We start from the raw sequence: 22,021 nt of genomic DNA, 5'->3' as shown, positions 1-22,021 counted from the left end.
ATTGGTTCCCAAGTCTGTCCTTAAAGACTCTCTTGCCTGGAAGGAGCTTCCCAACCTTACACTTGGCTAACATAGCCAATAAGAGTCCAGGTTCACCTCACACCACAAGGAGGCTCAGGAGAGACTTTATAGAAGAGAACTGTTATTTCTGTAACCAAAAATTATTATAAAGGAAACTTCTAGGGAGATCGAAGAGGCATGGTAGTAGTGTAGAAAAAGAACTAGAATCTAAGGTGGTACTTCAAAATTACCTCTGGGATATGGCTAAACAAACTGTGGTATGTGAATATAATTGAATAATATTGTTATAAGAAATTATGAAAGAGAAGATGGCAGAGAATCCTGGGTAATATGAATTGCTGCAGAATGAACTGAACAGAACTAGAAACATTCTTACAAAATTGTAAAGAAATCGGTTTTAAACTCTGATCAAAGCAATCACCAATCTTATCTTCAAAGGACCAACTTATCTCCAGAGGGACCTATAAGTCTGTTACCTCTTAACAGAAAGGTGACAGACACAAGGAACACAAAGAGCCATTTGGATATGGTCACTCTGTAGATTTTTATTGACTATGCCTATTTATTGCAAGTTTCTTTTTCTTTTTCTATCACTTGGTTCTTAATTATAAGGGGGAAAGGAAAGAATTAGCATAGAAAGGAACAGAAGTTAAATTTCGAAGGAAGCACAGGCAAGCAGAACAGATTTGAAAGTAATTTATTATATACTTTTAGAAAAATCAAACAGATTCTGCTTTTTGTATTATATGTCTTTTTTTTCTGTGGCATAGGTTTAGAATTAAAAAACAAGAAAACAAAAAAAAAGAATTTTCCAGGTCTTTTTTTTACCATAAAGTATTCAGATACATTTGACATTATGCTGTCAAATCTTCTTTTATAGTATATTTAACCAACTGAACTATTCAGAGAGGGGCACAAACATCATATCTCAAAGGGGGAGCAATCAACAAAAAGTGCCTATTAAGTACCAGGCACTGTTAGGTGCCTGGAATACATGTAAAAAGAAATAAGTCTTATTTGCAAAGTGTTTATGCTCCAATGGTAGCGACAAATACAGATAAAAAAATGTATTCAGCACAAAATTAATAAATACAAATACATACAAAAGAGTAAGTCAGTTTGGGAGGAAGGGCACTAGCAGTAGGGGGAATTGGCAAATTTCATAAAGATGATGGTTCTTGAGCTACATCTTAAAAGAAGGTCTCCTAAGTGAGGGTAAGGAGGAAGTGCAATCCAGGCATGGAGGCACAATTAGGACAGAGGCACAGAGAGATGGGAGATGAAATGACATGAACGGAGAAGAGAGAGAAAGCCAGTCTGGCTGGATCACAGCCTGTGGAAGCGAGCAGTGTCCAATGAAGCTGGAAGAAGAGGTTGAGATTACAACATGACTACAATTAGTTGTTACTTGGCTCAGCTACCAACTCCCAACTTCAGTGCAGGGTATTGTCTCTTACGAGCTCAGAAGTACAAGAAGAAGACCCCCAATAATAATAAGAGTGCAGACACAAGAAGGATAACCATACACAGAATTAGAAAAGATATTTTGCCTGCCTGTTCAGCTTTTCCTAATGCAGAAATTTCAGACTTGAGATTTCCTTGCTTTAAGGAACACCCAGTGTTGAGGTCTTCTCCACAATTTTTAGTCTTAGTGACTTGCTCCAAGCACTGAGATTAAATCATTGCCCTGGGGTACACAGGCATTAGAGTATCACACAGGTATTAGAGGAAGGGCTTGGATGTAGGTCTTCCTGATTCCAAGGATGATTATCCGCTATGCTGTACTACCTCTCATGAAGGAGAAAGAGTAAAGACAGATTATTAACATCAATGGCAGGTGGGTAGCACAGTATATGGAGCACCAGTCCTGGAGTAGAGAGGACTTGTTTTCAAATTTGATCTCAGATACTTCCTAGCTATGAGACCCTGGACAAGTCACTTAATCTCAATTGCCTATTCTTAGCTAACCCTAATTGCCTAGCTTTTCTGTCTTAGAACTAATGCTAAAGTAAAAGGTAAGGATTAAAAAATAATTTAAAAAAAAAAGGCTAGCTGGAACAGAAAACAAGGCTTATTTGAGTGTGTTTGTGTATTTAAAACAAAAAAAATCTTGCTTTCATTTGAGATTTCTCAGAAAACAAACATTTTATTGCTAGTACTGCTATTGGCACCGGGTGATGGTGGTGTGATTTGAATGCCAGGGATTACTTGCACTTGATGAACACATTACCAAGTCCCTGGCTCTAAAGCTACAAACTGAATTCTATCCAGGAGTTTTAAAGAAAGGCAATAATTTTATTTTTTGGTAGAGCCTTATTTCTTGGAAATTCCTAGTGCATTTTATTCATAAATGTTTGAACTGTGTGACAGCAGTGACTCTGCTGGGCAAACCAGCTTATCTGCGGGCTGCAGCTTGTCAGAGGCCAGCTGTTTGGAGGCCCCAGTCATGGCTGTCTCTGTTTTCTCCAAACTATTGCACCTGAACTACAGGGACAAGTTAATAAAATGTCATACCCAGATAGGTCTGCAGCCCTCAGACAACTCAAAAATACTCTATTCAAATGACTTGTGTTATAAATAAGCTTATGATTTAAGCTCATTATTACATGAATCCGTAACAAAAATCTAAAGACGGAAAATATCATTAATAAAACCATTTCTGAGCCAGGTGTGGTGGCCTGACTCCAGTTCCTGTTACTGGGGGAGATGGAGGCTAATCAATGACTTGAGCTCTGGGCTCATGATAGGCTATAGCCAGCTGTGGGGTAGAGGGGCCCACGCTGAGTCTGGCATCAGTATAGCAAACCCCTTTGGCCAGGAGGCTATCAAGCTTTCTAAGGAGGGGTGAACTAGCCTCAGTCAGAAAAAAGTAGAAGGTTAAAGTTTCTGTGCAAATCCAGCAATGAGGCTAAGCTGGTGGCTGGCGGCTCTCCTTACAGCCTGGATGAGAAAAGGAAACCTAGATTCAAAAACAGTTTCTACAGCCTCCACCCCTGACTCAAAGAACTCCAAGTCTCTTTCTCCATTACCTAATAAATGAAATCCAAACTTCTTTGCCTAGCATTAAAGGATTAAAACTCAATCTCTCTTTTCATCTTTATCTCCTACTAACTTCTTTGCACACACCTTTTGCTAAAGGCAAACCAAGCTCTTTCACAATCCCTGAACATTCCTTGGCATTCCAAGCTTTCCTGCCCTGATCCTTTGCTCATGCTGCTCCCCACCTGGAATGCTGATCCTTGCCAGTTAGATATATCCAATTCCTATACTCATGTCAAGGTATGCTTTAAATTCCATAATCCTTCTTTGTCCTCTCCTCATCATCCTGTCGTGGGAAAGTGATCTCTCCTATTTCCAATCCTTCTGGTGATGGCATTCCATAGCTCTTACACAGGATGTGCATTCTACCTTGGATTACAAATAATTTATGTACATGGATGCAGCACTGCATTGGGGAAAGAGCACTGGAATCAGAGTCAAAGGACATGATTTTGAATCTTTACTCTGCTACTTACTGTGGGATCTTTGGCCAAGCCACTTAACTCCGATGAACCTCAGATTCATTATCTTTAAAATGAAGGGTTGGGGGTTCTTAATGTGTGATCCATGAACTTTAAAAAAATTTTGATTTTGAAAACAGTATACTAATTTAATTAGTTTCCTCTGGAATCCAACATATTTTATACCTTTAGGAACATTATTCTGAGAAGCAGTCCATACTGTTCACCAGACTACCATGTGACTCGGTTTAGAACACAAAAGAAGGTGAACAATTTTTCACAATGGTTTCTACATTCTCTTTCTAACTCTAAATCCTATGATGTCCTCCTGGGTGGGTGTAAACTCCATGAAGGCAAGGGACCATGCCTTATTTTTTCTTAGCATCTCCTACAGCACCAGTCCAGGACCTTGGGCATAACGGACATATTTTTGGATTATTATTTTAAATCATTTTAAAAAATTATTAATGACTGGTATATGCAAAGCATTATGCTACAAACAGGAGGGGGGTGGGACAACTGAAGAAGGTGAAGAAGAGAAAGAAATGAAAAACAACAGTTCTTGCCCTAAAGCAGCTTAGAATAAATATTTGTTGCATGTCAATGAATGTCTAGGTTGCTAGCCCTTAATAACAACATTTCAAAAAATCTAGTTACAGGAATATGATCCCATGACATATGCTTTCTCTGGTTCCTAGCTATATAATAATGACTCTCCATATGCCATTTACACAGCATGTGAGGAGGGAGAGACAAAAGCTAAAACATTGCTGGCTTTTCCACTATTTCATTAGTCTTTCTTTATGCAGCAATTCAGTGTAATAAACATTAAGGGCCTATACGCAAGGCCTCTGGGAAAGGTCTATTACAAAGCCTCATGGGGCATGAAGGTGACCTTGAATTCTCCAGTGTTATGCCAGGAGAGTGTAAACTCTGGCAGGTTCTCACAACCCAGAAAGACTTTGAATATGAGCTTAATGATGAATTGTATCTATTGCTGGTGGACCAGTTCCATCCCACCAGAATGCCACTCCTGGTTCCCCCTAACTCTGATCACTGAGACTTTTACTTTATCTGGCTGGGGACAAAGTTCCATTTCCTGAAGTCTCTCCACCCTTTTCTAGCTCCCCTTTATATGTTGTCTCCCCTCTCAATAGAATGACAATTCCTTGAAGGACTTTCTTGTATGCTTTTTTCCATATCCCCAACCACTTAGCACAGTGCCTAATATACGATGAACACCTAATGAATGCTTCATCTATCTATCTATCTATCTATCTATCTATCTATCTATCTGGCATCTGGACAGTTTGTAGGGTAAAAATATTTTTCTTTTTTTCCCCCTGCCATAGTAACTTCTGAAAACCATATGCTAAATTTAAATAATGAGAAAATGTTGATATTAAAGTATAAGATGGGGATTAGGCCTGTGATTTCATTGGCTTAGGGGATACCCAATAGGGAATTTCCCTCTTTCAGCACCGTCTCTGAAACTTATGTGCTTAGAGAATTGACTAGGATACCAAGAGGGTAGGTGACTTGCTCAGTCATACAGTCAATATCTATCAGAGAGTGAATGTGAAGTCAATCAGAATTTTATGGCTTTCAGGCCTATACACTAGCTCGCATTGCCCTTCCTGCATGATAAAGTGGAATAAAGGGATAAAACATGATGGGGATACACGGTAAATGGGTATGGAACCTGCTATCAAAAGACCGTCTAAGAGGAGAGAAACCACCTTTTGGTTCTAGTCATTCCTCTCTTCTACAAATCTCCTAAATATTCACTCCAAAAATAACTCCTCATCCAGCCAAACTTTCTAGCCCAAGGCAATCACATAACACAAAAAGACCTAGCTGGAGCCTGGAGAAGTAAATGGGTGAGAGTAGCTGACCTGAGCTGCCTCAAACATCTCTACTCTTCCTCTTGCTGTCTCACTGCAGAAATGCTGGCTGTTGGCTTTGTCTGAATTCCAATCCCTGCAGGCCTGGAATGTGATTTCAAACAACCTATTCGTTGTATTCATTCATGGTTGTTCAGTTGTGACTAAATTATACTATGGCAAATAATCTGAGTGTCCTGGGCGTTGTTTGTAATGTACTTTTATATATAACCAGGGCTGGGCTGCACAATTCTTTTCCCACAACAATGTCTGGCTTATTCTTCTTTCTCAGAACCAGATGAAAGTAGGGATTGACCCAGGAAAGGGAGAAAGTATGTAACAGTGGTAGGAAATACTGGTGATTACTAGAGTGAGGAGTGAGGTGGTGGGGGGCTGTTATGTATCCACAATAGCAATGGATGGTGATGACACCGCCTTCAGCCTCTATTTCTCAAGCTCTGTAAACTCTAGTCTTCTTTACTATAAGCATACTGATGAATAAGAAGAGTAGCTCTAAGGAGTGGGAGTCTAGCTGGCTAGCTAAACCACAGCTATAATTACCTTTATTCATTCATTCATTCATTCATTTATTCATTCATTTGTTTTTAATAATATTTACCTTCTGTCTTAGACAGAAGGGCAATGACTAGGCAAATAGGGTTAATTGATTTGCCCAAGGACACAAAGCTCAAGGTATTTGAGGCCAGATTTGAACCCAAGTACTTTTCCTGTCTCCAGGCTTGGTGCTCTATCTACTGAACCATCTAACTACTCTGATAATTACCTTTAAAAAAAAGAAATAATAAAAGAAAAAAAGAAACAAAAAGAATCTAGGGGCCTATTATCTCCAGAAAGAATTGTGAATGATTAAAAATCAACTGGGATGCCAATTCATTAAAATAGGCAAAGAAATGGGAATTTAGACCTGAATATTAAAAACAAACTGTTTTTATTTGTTTTGAATGTACAGGGGCTGGATTAGTGATCATAGTGGTAGAAGGAATTCCTAATAAGGAAGGATTCTCTTCCAGTACCCATCTGAAGTTTCTCTGTAACTTAAGCCCAAATATGTCAAAGCTGTACCTTGAACTCAGGTCTTCCAGAATGTAAGGCTAGCTCTGCTTCCATAGCTCAAAGTATAGGCTGGAGTCCTTGATGGTCCCCAAGATTCTTTCAGAGGGTCTATAAGGTCAAAACTATTTTCATAATAATATTGAGATATTTTAATTTTTTATGTGACATATCAATAAATATAATCCACATAAAAGCTCTTTGGGGAGTCCCCAATAATTTTTAAGAGTTGTAAAGAGTTATTGAGACCAAAACATTTGAGAATTGCTGTACTACCCCAGATTTATATGCTTTTCACTGTTGAACTGATGTAGGCTAATTCCTGTATATGTAATTGGAATATGGGCTATGCCTTAAAAAAGACTCAATACACAGTAACTCACAAGTCCTGTACATAAGAAAAATTATGTTGTAAATTGTGGTGAAGCCAAACTTCTACGTTCCAGGCTTCAATGTGTTTATGTTGGAAACCTTAATCTTAAGATGATCACAAACTGGTTATGAGGTTCTAGCCAAAATCCATAAAACCAGAAACAAGAGTCTTGTAAAAACTTTCTCATCTATATTTATATAAACAAAGGAATTTAAATGCACACATGTAAAGAAAGCACTTTCTGAATCCCTCACTAGCTATTTTTCATACATGGATGATTAGTTTTTCTTATGAAATGTAATTACCTAAAAATGTTAAAATACTGATTCCTATAATTTTCAAATAATAGGAACATACATTTAACTATGGAAGGGACCCTAAGGATCATAGAGTAAGATGAAAACCTCTCCTTTTCTTTCTTATCATAAATAAATCTGTGACTTTGGAATTTCTATCATAATCTAAGACTATTATCCATGTGAATAGTGCTTTGGGACATGGTGGCAATTTCCCCTGTAACTGTCTCTGGGTCCTCGCTGTCTTGGGTTGTCCCATATGGCACAGCATTGTGCTGTGGGTGGGTAGCTACAGGCAGCAGGCCCAGGCCTCCATCCTTTCAGTCCTGAGATGAGGAAACCGAGGCCCAAAGAAGTCATTTGACATGCCCAAGGATACCTGGTGGAAGAGACAGAATCTGAACCAAATTCCTTCCACTCTTAAATTCAGCACCATTCCCTACCATGCAGTGCTTCCAACATTCTTGATTCATCAAGTTTCGATCTGATTTCATATTAGCCTATTATGATGTTGGAAACAGGATTTTGGATTATTAAATCATCAGCGGAAGCAAGTGCAGTCAAGAGGAAGAGCAGAGACTATGCTAACTACATTGAAGGCTGTCCTCAATCTAGTTTAGAGTAATGGGTTTGGTTATGGGCACATTTCAGAAAGATTACTGATAAACTGGAAAGCTCCCAGAAGAGGACAAACAGAATGGTGACTCAAGACCATATTAGAATCAGAAAAGACTAGAAGAAAATGGTAGTTTTCTTCTAAATATCTGAAGAGCTGTCACATTTGCAAGGGTAGACATGAGAACAGTAGATGGAAACTGCAAAGAAGCAAATTTAGGCTTCATCTAAAATTTTTTTTTTCTAACAATGGCTCAGAGATAGTACATGGAATTCTTCAAAGTAAGCCTAAATGACCACTTTCTATGTCCATATCAGAAGGAATTCATGTCTACGTATGGCTTATTTGTACTAAATAGCTCCTGAGATCCTCACTCTGAGGCTGATTCTGTGACCATGTACACATAGCTACGTATTTGAGGAGTAATATTTTTTAATTGGAAATTGAAAATGAAACTTAAATGAATCTAGCATCTTAGTTTTTCTAGTCTTGAGAAGCAACAAAAGCTTGAATAGATAAAAAAAAGTGCAATTTCATAATGTAACAAAGTTACATTTTTTAAAACTTGGTGTTCTTCCACAATGTCAAGAACATGGAGAAACTAACTCATCTGAAAGACTGCCATGTTACTAATCAGTATCCTTTTCTTATTATTAGCTGCTTCTGCTTTATTTTCATTATAATCTTTTCAAAAACTAATGGTTTGCCAGGATTTAAATATGCAGCCGATTCAGTTTTCCCTAATGTATAGGGCATTTCTAAATATTAGGTAACCTGGGCATATTTCAGAAAACTAAGAAGCTTGAAGTAGACAAAAAGAATTAAAGATATAAAATGATAAGCCATCAGAGTTGAATGTTTGTGTTGCAGTCTGAGTCTGCATCCAGGCCATGCATCTGAAAATGTTCTGTATTTAGCAGCATTTGAAAGTATTTGCTTCACTGCACATCCTCCATGCAATTTAATTTGTAATCCCATCAAATGCAGTAGCAGTGATAGCATTACTTTCCCTTACTTAAATCTTGCATCTGAGATCTTCAGCAGAATGAAATTACAAGCTTTCCCATTTTTTGAGAAATTTGGACATTATTTATTTTCATAAGTGAAACCTCATTTTGATTCTTAAGAATTATTCTTAAAAATCTCTTTGGTACAGAATGTCTAAAGAAATTGACATTAGATTCTATAGAGAATTTTGTAGCCAAACCCAGAAGATATTCACAAATATTAATTTTTATATTTCTAGAAAGTTTCTATTACTGTTTGTTGAAGATCTTCATTTTCTTAACATTTTCAAAAGACAAGACAATTCGCACCATTGAGGCTTTACAGCAATTAAGTGGTAATTTTGCCCTTTTAGTATATTTTACTCATGCCTTGTTTTTACATCCAGTCCTTTCAAACCCCACTCCTGCTCAACTGAACCTTCAAAGAAAAAATCAAATAAACAAAAGCATCAAATACATTATTTAAATAGTACTTTGAAGTTTTCAAAGTGCTTTATAATAGATTCACTAGCATATTCCCTTTTTCCCTTCATTTTTTAAATTAAAATTTTTAAGAATGTATTCCCAGGTATCTAATGCTCTCCATTGCCTCCCCTAACCATAGAAGCCATCACTTGACAAAAACAAACAAACAAACAAAAATATATATATATATAAATTATATCATTTATGTTTTTATTCATCAGTTATATTCTTTAAATATTAATTCTGTAGCTCTCTAATGTTCTTTCCAAGTTTTTTTTTTCTTTCCCTAATTAACCTGCTCATTTTTTCTTACAATCACAATCATATGCACAGTTTGTTTGGTCATTCCCCAAATGAAGCACATCCCCCATCAATTTCCAGTTTTTTGCCACCACAAAGACAGCTGCTATAAATATTTTGGAACATAGATGTTCTTTTCCTTTTTTTCTGATCTCTTGGGGAAACAGACCCAATGGTGGTATTGTTGGATCTAAGGATATGCCCAGTTTCACAACTCTGAGGATAATTCCAGATTGTTCTCCATAATTGTTGGATCAGTTCTTAGTCCCACTCACAGTGCATTAGTGTCCCTAATTCTCCATATCCCCTCCAACAGTCATCATTTTGCCTTTTTATCATTTTAGGCAATCTGAAGGGTATGAGATGATATCTCAGAATTGTTTTGATTTACATTTCTCTAATCAGTAATGCTTCAGCACTTTTTTTTCCTATCCAGCATATTCTTTATCCACTATGCCACTACTGTGCCATAGTCAAATAAATATATTTTTCTTTGTGTGTGTGGGTATCTTCAACTAGATACCATGTTCCTTTTCATGCATGATATTAACACAATATATGGATTTCAGCCATCTCCAAATAAATGTACAACTTCTCATTTGCCTAAATGTTGGAACTTGCCCTCATTCAGTGAAAAAGACTGTGATAAACACTAAAATAAGTAACTCTTTACTTAAAGAAAATATTTTTATATTTTTATAACACCAACTATGAGTTATAAGATTAGCAGTTTTAATGTGTAAAAATTCCACATAAGAGTAGTGTGATGATACTTAACAGAAACTTTATTGAATCAAAGTTCTAGTCTATTACTCCTTTTTATCTTTTTCACCCTGACATTACTCCTTTTTTCAAATGCTGATATTCAATTGATTCCCAATGATTTGTTAAAACCTTAAATTAAGAAGATGTTAAATAATTTTCTTTCAAATTCTTAAGGAATAGTAGCTGATAATTTGTATCCCAGGACTCTTTGCAAGATAATTTTTCTATCTTCTATCTAACCTTGAAACTAATTACCTCAGATTTTTAAAAACAAGCATTCATTAAATGCCTAATACATATCTGGTACTATATAGATACTAGGGATTCAGAGACAAAAAACAAGTTGGCCCTTGCCCTCAAGTAGCTTACATTCTATTTGCATTCAATACTACAAAATCAGTAATAAAGTTAAATAGGTATATAGCTTTAGGAAGAAAGAGGTGCTTTCTATTACATGAAAATAACTAAAGGATTTGCATTTTTAAAACCGTTCTGCTTTCCCATCAAAAATTGCTTAGTCTGTCATATATGTTTCAATTAAAGTATATTGATACTTTTTTCTAGTCTGGTTAAGTGTATTTTTTTTTCTTCAAACATAGTCATAAATACCTTTTCTACCAATTACTTCAGCAGTCTCTTTAGGGAAGGGCAAAAATGCATAAATATCATTAAGGGCAAGTCTATACATGCTCTCACACAATTTCAGAAACTCGATTCCTTTTATTGAACCTGCTGAAGCTGGAAGAAAAGGCCACTTTGTTTATAGTATAGGGAGCCACTTAAAAAAGAAATATAAATTTCCTGGATACTATCTGGATATTTGTTTTTTAAAATTCTATTTACAGAAAGAACATTCATCAGATCATTCCAGACTTAAGAGATTATAAAGCTTTGGACCTGTTTAGAAATTCTAATCAACTATACTTCTATTTGGTCCTGTGACCCTTAAATCAAATCTTTTATAAGTGATGTTAGGAACATTTAATAAACAGAAGGAATTGATCAAAGATCAAGAGCTGGAAGAGATCTCAGAGGCCATCTAGTGAAACCCTACTTGTATTACAAATGAGGAAACTGAGGCCCAGGGAGATTAAATGAGTTGCCTAAAGTCACACAAGTAGCAAATAGCAGAGTTGTCAAACCCAGGATTCACAGTGTTGGACTGAACTCACTTAAGAACATCAAAGGTAAACTGATTAAACTGTCCTGGATTACACAGCATTTAAGACAGAGAACCTTAGGGTATTAGGATGTTCCAGTATTCTCCAAAAGAGAAAAAGGGTTGGTTTGAGGTCCCTCCCTTCCAGCTGCTTTGAACAGCTGTGTTGTTTCACACTGCTAAACCAGAGACAATCAGGTGATAAGCTGATATTGCCAGTTGTGCTCCTGCATAAGGAAGACACAGCCAAACTGAAGGTTAGATGAAATAAAAACAAAGATGATCCACTTTAAAAAAAGGGCAAATACAATCACCACCAAATGAAGCCAGAGGAGGGGTAAACTGGATTGCCCTATCAAAGAAAATGAACATGATTTAAAAAAAAAGATTCTCCTTCAACTCTTTTTTTTTTTTTAAAGACTACTTGTTTGCCAGTGGTTTAAAACTGGATGAGGGCTGTTTCTTTCTTGCCTAAGGGCAGCCTGCAAGCAGAATTTCTTCACTTAATGGCTACTTTCAGCTATAGTCTATGTTGTGAAATTAAGATGGAGAAAGTTGACACTTCTAGTACTAAAAGGTTATAGAAGACAAAGTCATCCAGACTAGTTCCATTCAAACCTTTTACTGGACCATCTAATAGTAAAGGTAAGCCTTAGAGAGGTAGATTAAAAAAAGTATAACTTCTGTTTCTGGTCAAAGCTGTTTTAACTGCAGAGGAGGAAGGAAAAAATGACTAACATTATCCTATCAAAGAATTAGGCTGAAAGGGAAAAATACAACACTGTAATTATTCATATCCACTGACTAACAAGGTAAATATGTTTTTCCATTCCTTTAGTTAATCTCTTTGAGGAGAAACTTTTAATAATTAATCTGTACTTTGACTGGCAGAATGAGATATAAAGTCTGATAGTCCAATAGGGTGAAATAAGTAACCCTAAAGCTGTAACTTATAGAATTATGAAATCTTTTCTCATAAACTTTGGTCTTAAGCATATGATAAAATAGTCCTATTTCCTTATCCTCAAGTTTGGCTCTCATTAGGCATCTCCTAAGACTGTATATGGCTAAGGAATGAAAACATACACAGAATGAGAGCATTAAGAAAAAAAAATAGGCATGGGCTAGATGTTTAAGTCAAGTTCATGGGTGGCCATGGAATTGTGGGTGGCCTTGACAACTGTTTAGCAGAGAGGTTTCAATATTCAAAGCATAAACCATCATTTTCAAGGTGCAACCACAGCATAGGAAAGGATAGTATTAAACATTTAGAAACAGTAGAATAAAAAACACAGTTGTAAAGAATAGACAAAATTGCAAAAGATATTAAATTTTTATGCTTTGGAGCATAAATCCAAGATTCATCAGGGGGAGATGAGAAATCCCTATTCCCTCTTCCCAAATTTGCCCCTTTCTGTCCTGCTCCAGGGCTAAAGCCTCCCACTTGCCCATTTACAGGACTATGAATCTTCTTCCTCACAGAGCACCCATCTGGTGACAACCCAAAGAGAGTAGTAGGGATGGTGAGAGGATTGGGGGACAGTGTGCTGGTTGAAGGAGAGGTTGTTTAACACAGAGAAAAGGAAATTTGAGGGGTTCACCATAGTTACGCTTCAGGACGGGAAGGACTGTTATGTGGAAGAGGGTTCAGACCGGTGCTGCAGATCCCTGCAGAGCTAGAAGCAACAGGTGGAAGAAGCAATTCAAGCCGTCCCCAAACAGAATGGGCTGCCCCAGGAGGACATGGGTTCCCTCTGACAGGCTCTCAAGGGGTGACGTGATAACTATGCGGTGAGTGTGCTACAAGAGGAATTTTTATTCACTTATGGGCTGAACCAGATGGCCACTGAGGCCCCATTCAAGCCTGAGCTTCTGTCTTCATGCTGGAGATGATGGCTGAATGGTGAATGAGGATGCATCTCAGATACTTTCCTTTTAGGAAAAAAGTCTTTTGGAGAGATTACTTTAGTTGCTTAAACATTCTTGGCCTCAGTCTCCTCATCTGTAAAATGAGAGGGTTATACTAGATGCCCTTCCAATTCTAAATCTATGAATCATGAATAAGTTCAGGAAAAGCTCATAGACTAAAATCTTTGAAAGGAAAAAATGTAACATTTAGGGCTTAGGTGCTTCAAATAGAGGTGGCATCTTAGGCACGATTCACGGAATACAATTTTAGAAAGGCTTAGGATTCACTAGAACTGAAATCCTGAAACATCTGGCACTGACTTTGATTAGTGAAACAGTAGACCCATGGACTAGTCCACCATCTTTAGAGAGGTACAAAATTCGGGACTTGACATAGCAATTCAACCAAAATTTATTAACTGCTTACTCTGGGTCAGGTACTACACTAGGCACTGAAGAAACAAAAATGGAACAGTACATACTTTTGGAGGAACGTTGGATCTACTGGAGGATATAATGTATAGACGAATGATTAGAGTATAGAGTAAAGAGGGAGAGAACACTTAACAACTGAGCAATCAGGAAAGAATTCCCAGAAGAAGGGACAGTCTTCAAAGAAGGTGGAATCTGAGAGGAAAAGATGAATATACCCCAGACCTCAAAGGATGGTTTGTGGGAATATGCAGAAGCAGGAGAGAAAGTTCAAGTTTGGTGCAACAATGGTTCAAGAAGGCTGGAAAACAGAATTATTGAAGAGGGAGGGGCAGCATTCTAAGTAATTAAACTTAACAAAAATGTTTATTAGGGGCCTCATATGTGGAAGGCATTGAAGAAACCAAATCAAAATGGACATGGTCCAGCTTCTCACAGAGCCTGCAGCTTCTACTGGGAAGACCATAAAATCAGGCTAAAAATATCAGTGGAAGTCAAACCATAATAGACTGAAACTGCCACCTACTGAATTAAATCTTTGAACAATTTGGGGATAGGGTGGAATATCCTCTAGTTATGGGGCTTTCCCCCACAACTCTTCCTGAAGGTAGCTCATAAGGCAGCTGGATACTGTGGTATAGATGAAAGAGTGCTAGAAGGACTGAATTCAAACCTTGCTTTAAGCAGTATATAGCCATAGGAAAGTTCCTGAATCACTCTGCCTCAGTTTTCTCATCTGTAAAGTTGAGATGATAATAACACTTGCCTTATAGAATTTTTGGACACATGAATGTGATGTTATTTATAAAGTGTTTTGCAAACCTTAAGCATTATATAAATGCTAGTTACTATTAAGATCTATATAAAAACACTACATATATGTTAGCTATTATTACTAAGTTTGGGGCTTTAAAACTGCAGACCCTAAAACCTGGAGAATACAGCATCTCCTCTCTAATCTTCTTCCTCCATCTAACCTAAGAGGCTAAAGCAGCAGACCTGCAAGAAATTTCTGAGCATCCAGTGAAGAGCCCAAGAAACTAGAAGTAAATCTGGAACAGGTTCTTCAATGAGATTTCCTCTCCTGGTCTGGGCCCTGATATAGCTCTCTACACATATCCTACACGAGGGCCTTAATCTTCTCTTTCCACCATCACCACCTTGTAACCCTTCTGGCTGCAGACTAGCTGTTTATATATGTGAGCTCTGTTTAAGGAAAATTCAGTGTGTGAAAACTGGATTTGCAAAGTTGATAAATTAGGGAGTGATAATTTGCTTTATGAAAGGATTTAATTTCTTCTAAATAGAAAATTCCTCAATGTATTTGGAATATGACTATTATTATTATTATTTTATTATTATCATTATCTGGGAAGGGGACAAAAACCTATGTGTCAGGCACTGTGCTGAGTGACTTACAAAGATGATCTGATTTGATCCTCATAACATCCCTAGGAGTTAGGTGTTACTGTTATTATCCCCATCTAACATTTGAGGAAACTGGGGCAGGCGAGATTTAAGTGACTTGCCCAAGGTCACACCACTGCGGCTGAATTTGAAATTAACTAGTTGCCCTTATTAACAAATAAAACAAGAGGGTTGAACTAAATGATCTCTAAGTTCTAGTTCTAGAATTCTATGGTTTTATGATTAGCTATGTGCTAGAAAGTAGGGATTCAGAAGTGAGCATTTATTTTCAAAATCTGTCCAAAAACACTGAAGGAAGAATGAGCTTAATTTTCAAACTTCAAAATCCTCTTCCTTCCAAACAGGTGGAGGCAATTTTTTACTTAAAGGATTATGCAAAATTGCCCATTTTAAAGAATTTACTAATAGCCACTAAGTAAGTATTGATGCTTTCTAAAGAAAATGTTATTGATGAAGCAGCTGAGTGGTTCAGTGAAATGAGAGCCAGGTCACGGGAGGTTCTGGGTTCAAATTTGGCCACAGACATTTCCTAGCTGTGTGACCCTGGGCAAGTCATTTAACTCCCATTACCTAGCCCTTACCACTCTTCTACCTTGGAAGACAGAAGGTAAGGGTTTAAGAAAAAATGTTATTGATACCATTTATTTTTGCATTATCTGCATTTCCTAATGTATCCTTCCCTTCCCCTCCTCCTTCACTGAACACCTGAAATCAAGAAAAGGGAGATAGTAAAAAAAAAAAACAAAAACCAGCAAAGTTTATTGAAAAAGTATAATATTTTACATAGTATACAGCCCCTCATTTCTGCAAAGGTCTTTTTTTTTTTAAACCCTTACCTTCTGTCTTGGAGTCAATACTGTGTATTGGTTCCAAGGCAGAAAAGCAATAAGGGCTAGGCACCGAGGGTTAAGTGACTTGCCCAGGGTTACACATCTGGGAAGTGTCTGAGGCCAGATTTGAACCCAGGACCTCCCGTCTCTAGGCCTGGCTCTCAATCCACTGAGCTACCCAGTTGCCCCCATGCAAAGGTCTTTTAAATCCATATATTATCATGTATGGTACAACTCTGGCAACTAAAGCCACCCTTCATTCCATAAAACAGCAGATGACTGGATCAATAGTTCAGCTACCAAGGAAATACTAGTCCATCTTAGAACTTTACGCTCCATTGCTCTAACTGCTCCTTACCTTTTCTTCTAAACTATCAACAACAATAATAAAGGCATACATTTTCAAAGCACTTTAATATTTGTACAGTATTTCATATAAATTATATCATTTGATGAACCCCATTATCCTATTTCTCTACCATAATGAGAAACAAATTGTGTTTGAACTTGGATGTCTTAATCCAAAAACCAAAAGCCATTGAAGCATCTTTACCTTTCCTCCAATTTATTTCTTATTAAAGTTTTAGTACGAAATTAATACTATGTCTGAAAAGACCTAAGTTATTGATTAGAGAATGGGTACTGGGTTTTCTTTTATGTGTAGTTGTACAGACCCAATATATTTCAAATGTTCATAATAATGTTAGAAGAGGAATTTGGTTTATAGACAATTCTTGATTATTTTCACTCATGTATAGGCAGAGGGGAAGAGTTTATTTCCTCCAGGCTCCAAAAGGTTGATTTAAAAGTTATCGACATTTAAATATGAAATATAATCAGAAACACAGTTAGAGACACAAACATACTCTATTGTATTTGTATTCATATTCTTTTTTTAGTTCATCCCTTTTTTGTTAAGAGGTCTGAAACTAGATGAGTAGGAGAGAGAATAAGGCTTTTCATAAAGCTGAAAAGTTGAGAATAACTTGACTATCTGGTTTAAAAAAATTTGTTTTTATCAGATCTTAATTTCATTTGGTATAGGGAATTCATGTCATATCATTTAGAATCTTACAAAGTCTCCTGGAGTATCGAGAGGTTAAATGACTTGCCTAGGATCACACAGCTGGTATGGCAGAAGTGGAGCTTAAACTCAGGTCCTCTTTTTTTTTTTTTTTTTTAATTTATTTAGAATATTTTTCCATGGTTACATGATTCATGATTCTTCTCCCTTCTCTCCCTCCCCACCCCCCCACTTTCCTTCTCACCTCTGCCAAGCAATTCCACTGGGTTATACATGTATCGTTGTTCAGAACCTATTTACATGGTATTTATATTTGCAGTAGAGTGATCTTTTAACATCAAAACCCCAAACACATTCTCATTGAACCATGTGATTGATCATATGTTTTTCTTCTGCGTTTCTGTTCCCACAGTTCTTTCTCTGGATGTGGATAGCATTCTTTCTTGTAAATTCCTCTGGACCGTCCTGGGTCATTGCATTGCTGCTAGTAGAAAAATCTATTACATTCGATTATACCATAATATATCAGTCTCTGTGTACAATGTTCTTCTGGCTCTGCTCCTTTCACTCTGCATCAATTCCTGGAGGTCTTTCCAGTTCACATGGAATTCTTCCAGTTCAATTTCTTTCAGCACAATAATATTCCATCACCATCAGATATCATAATTTGTTAAGCCATTCCCCAATCAATGGACATCCCTTCCTTTTTCCAATTTTTTACCAACACAAAGAGCGTGACTATAAATATTTTTGTACAAGTCTTTTTCCTTATTATCTCTTTGGGGTACAAACCCAGCATTGGTATGGCTGGATCAAAGGGCAGGCAGTCTTTTATAGCCCTTTGTATGTAATTCCAAATTGATCTCCAGAATGGTTGGATTAATTCACAACTCCACCAGCAGTGTATTAATGTCCTAATTTTGCCACATCCCCTCCAACATTTATCACTTTCCTTTGCTGCCATATTGGTCAGTCAAATCCACATCCTCTTAATTCTAAAGCTTATTCTCTTTTATCCATCCATCCATCCAACCATCTATTAATCTTGTCTGTCAGGATATCTATCCATTTATCCATATTTCCATCCATCTTCATGCACACAGAGAAAAGGCAACCCAGTATAGTGCTGGCCAAATAAATAATGTCCTGATGGGGCAGCTAGGTAGCATGTAGATTGAGCACCAGTCAAAAGTCAGGAAGACTTGGATTCGAATCTGGCCTTAGATACTACCTAAGCTATGTAACCCTGGGAAAGTTACTTAACTCCACTGGATTAGCCCTTGTCCTTCTGTTTTAGAAAGTAATGGGAGGGAAGGAGGGAGGGAGAAAGGAAGGAACATCCTATTCAAATCATATAGAGACAAAATATCTGTATTATATATTTTTGAATATGCTATATATATATTATACACATAGAAATACGCATATCTAATATATATATATAGAGAGAGAGAAAGAAGAGAGAAGAGAGAGAGAAAGAAGAGAGAAGAGAGAGAAAAGAGAAGAGAGAGAGGAGAGAAAAGAGAGAAGAGAGAGAAGAGAGAAAAAAAAGAAGGAAGGGGGGGGGGGGGGGGAATCAATTTACATCTGTATCTAAGTCACAATATACCATTCCGGTTACTTACCCCACAGTATCGATCTCCATTGAATATTTGTGGTGGTGTTGGATTACCCTGAGCCGGTTTTTTTTCTGGAGGAATGTTCTTGTACATCCACTGTCTTTGCTCCTCTGACATTGTGATGTCTACCTCCTCAAATTCTATCTTGTTTGCTTCCAGAAAACGAACTACATCTTGCTGTTTCTTCTTTATCTAGAGAGAAAAACCAGCATAGAAGAGGATATTTGAACCAGGAAAAGGATTTCTTTTTTTGTTTGTTTGGGGGAGGCCTTTTGAATTTCATTCAGAGGGAACCGAACTTAACTTTTTTTGGATTGTTTTTATTGTTCATTGTTGTAAAAGAATACTTACATAAAATCAAAACTCAAACTAAAATGAAAAATAGTATGTTTTGATCTACATTCTGACTCCAGCAGATGAACTTAACTTCTTGAGAGAAGTTGTGAAGAAAAGTAGTGAGTCAGGCAGGTAACATGCAACGTATACCCAAGAAATGTCTTAAATAAGTCCCAGAATAGTTGTTTTTCAAATAGTTTCCCACTGAACTCTCAGGTTTTAGGAGGCATAGTTTAAGATTACTTGAAAAAATATACATTTTTTTTATCTGCATAGCACATTTAGGTCCAAACCCAGCCCCGCATAGAGGGATATATGGTCATTTATTATCATTAAAAGTCTCAACTTCAGTATTCCTGCCAGACACCAGCACTGTTTACTATGGCAAAATAGAACCCAGAAGAGTTCAGGGATTTTTCAAGGACCCACAGCTTTGATATAAAGAGAGGAGCTAGACCTCAAGTCTAGGTCTGCTAACATCAGTCCTGGGCTTTTTTTCACCACATTGCTTCCAATGCTCTGTGGAGGTGACATTTAATTGAATTAATGAGGTAGGGGTGGGAGGAAACACCTTTCATCATCAGTTTTTTTTTTCCTAAACAGCATAGCAAGCACCCATTACCCATTACTTTTACAGATATTTTCTTTCATTAATTCACAGCAGAAAAATGTACTCTACTTCTAAAAATAAGCGTAAAGGTGTAATCTCTAACTTAAAGTCCCATTAAATTATTAACCCTTTTCATTCCTCTAGTCTTCTATTACTTTCCTTAGTCACTAGGTGTCATCTGTACTCTTTTGCCAAAACCACCTACCTATTAACAAGTCTTCAAAATGTATGGACACTTAAAATTTTAAAGTATATATTAAAACATTTTGGACAGAGACAATATTTACTGTTGCTTTTAAGCAATGTGTAAAGAGTAAGACTTAATTTTATGTAAGATCACATTTAGGCTCTCTTGCCTCCAGTTTGTACCCATATGTGTAGTTTGGGGCACCCAGAAAAATCAAATAACTATGCCTAATCAGCATTCTAGAGGTAAACCTGAGGAGCCGAGTTTCTGTAGTCCACTAGCTCCCACCAGTGCTATTTATTGTCAGCTAGTTGCATCAATTAGCTTTTAGAAAAGAATATTTACAAAGTAAAGTGTGACAAGAAACATTCCTAAAACAGGAGATGCATCCTTCTCCTACATAGATAAGATCCATAGATAGAACTTAACAGAACATAGTAATAAAGCATAAATGTAGAAAATATATGTATTCAAAGGTTAAGTTAATAGTGCCTGTTTACTGAAAGTCTTTTTATCCATTCATAAAATTCTCATGAAGTTTTCCCTTATGTTTGGGTCTTTACTGGGCTCCAAGGTTGATTGCCTCTGTTGAGCTCACAGTTGAATTTTTTTTGTGCCATGAGGTGTCTCATTCCCTGAAGTTGTTGCTGTTCCAGATGACTGTCATTCCATATCTATCTACAAGTGCTTCCTTTATCTTTAGCCACTCACACCATTCTGGTGGCCCCTGCTACTAGCTCTGGTCACTGGTGAAACCTTCTCATAGGACCTCAGGATCTCCCAAACCCATACAATGGTCTGGGATTAAGGGAAGAGGAGAGAAAGAATTTTTCCTTTTCTCAATAGATATGCTTCCTGGGCCTTAACTGAAGCTCCCCTTCCTCTGAACTGGAGTATTATTGCTGGTTTTCAGACTCCTAATTGGCTTATTGTTTTGTATACAAGCTCAGAGGTATTTCTGACTCAGGCAATCACAAAATGTTTCCCATGTAGCATCATTTATGGTTATCCAAAGATCAAAGCATTTTATTGCTCTGAAATTGATTAATGGCTTATCCACATCTAGTTTATACTATGGAATGATTAATTCAATCAAGTAGTCTAAGACTTCTGTGCTTCTTTTGCACTGATATAAGCAATCTGAAAACTCCCAAGAGGTGCCAAGAAAACTGGAACAATGAATTTTTAAAAGTAGCTAAATATAATTGCTCAGGAAAGCCATGAAACTTTTGAGATGGCTTGACTAGTATAAAAGTGATGGTGGCAGAGTATAGTGAATAGGGTGCTAGACTTAAGAGTTCTAAAAATATCGGTTCAAACCCTGGCCTCTGACACTAACTAGCTGTTACATCCTGAGCAAGCCATTACATTTTTCTCTGAGGCTTAGGCAACTACATATGACTATAACTTATTGACCGCTATAATTTGAGTTTATGAAGGTATTCTTCTATATGAACAGTCAAAATTATGGCACTGTTGCTTGATATTGAACTATCAAGTCAATTCCTATCTTTTGTTCTGGGGCAAGGACTCATGTAATTGATTACAATAAATTTAAAAGCAGATGAGGCTTTGACATTGAGGAATAATAGAACATATTTGCAATAGATTTTAAAATACTAATGCTACTAATAATGTCACATGCCATACATAAAGAGAGCTGAATGTTGTGATTAGTTTCCAAACCAGTGACTTAAGCAAAGACAGGAATGATAGTCTAGTGGAATGTAATTTGTTTCATGTTCAATGATACTGAAAACGGCATTAGAATAAGCATTATAAGCCATTGATATTACCAATATTAATCCAGGTGTATATTGCTTTATGCAACTGAAACATATTTGTAAAGAACATCTATAAGTCCAGTTTTTTTTAATGCAAAGATTATTTTCTCATGATTTTTTTCTCTCTCTCGCTCACTCTTTCTCAGAGTGCTTCTTTAAACACCACCACTGGATAGCTCTGAGATTTCTTCATTTCCTTGCTTTTTTCTAAACATCTTTGATGCAAATTCCAAACAATCAACATGCATTTGCTAGGCAGATATGTTAGAAGTGATTCCTACTTGCAATGAGCTTACATTCTAAAGAGGGAAACAGCAAAGCACATTGAGACTGATGAGTATAAAATTCACAAATACATATATATGTACATACATATAAAACACAGTAAAATACAAGATACTATGAAA

The 22,021-nt window shown here is 36.8% G+C and overlaps 1 protein-coding gene across 1 annotated transcript in view; it reads right to left on the bottom strand.

The window, feature by feature from the left end:
* SH3BGRL2 (SH3 domain binding glutamate rich protein like 2) overlaps window positions 1-22,021 on the bottom strand; it is a 90,691-nt gene that overhangs the window by 14,670 nt on the left and 54,000 nt on the right. The window contains exon 2 of the mRNA XM_044676225.1: window positions 18,704-18,889. Within this exon, the coding sequence (XP_044532160.1) occupies window positions 18,704-18,889 (186 nt within the window). The remainder of the gene's footprint in view (window positions 1-18,703; window positions 18,890-22,021) is intronic.

Source organism: Gracilinanus agilis, chromosome 4 (assembly GCF_016433145.1).
Source record: "Gracilinanus agilis isolate LMUSP501 chromosome 4, AgileGrace, whole genome shotgun sequence".
NCBI lineage: Eukaryota > Metazoa > Chordata > Mammalia > Didelphimorphia > Didelphidae > Gracilinanus > Gracilinanus agilis.
The sequence above is the reverse complement of the archived record's forward strand: the minus strand, read 5'-3'. Positions and strand labels throughout refer to the sequence as shown.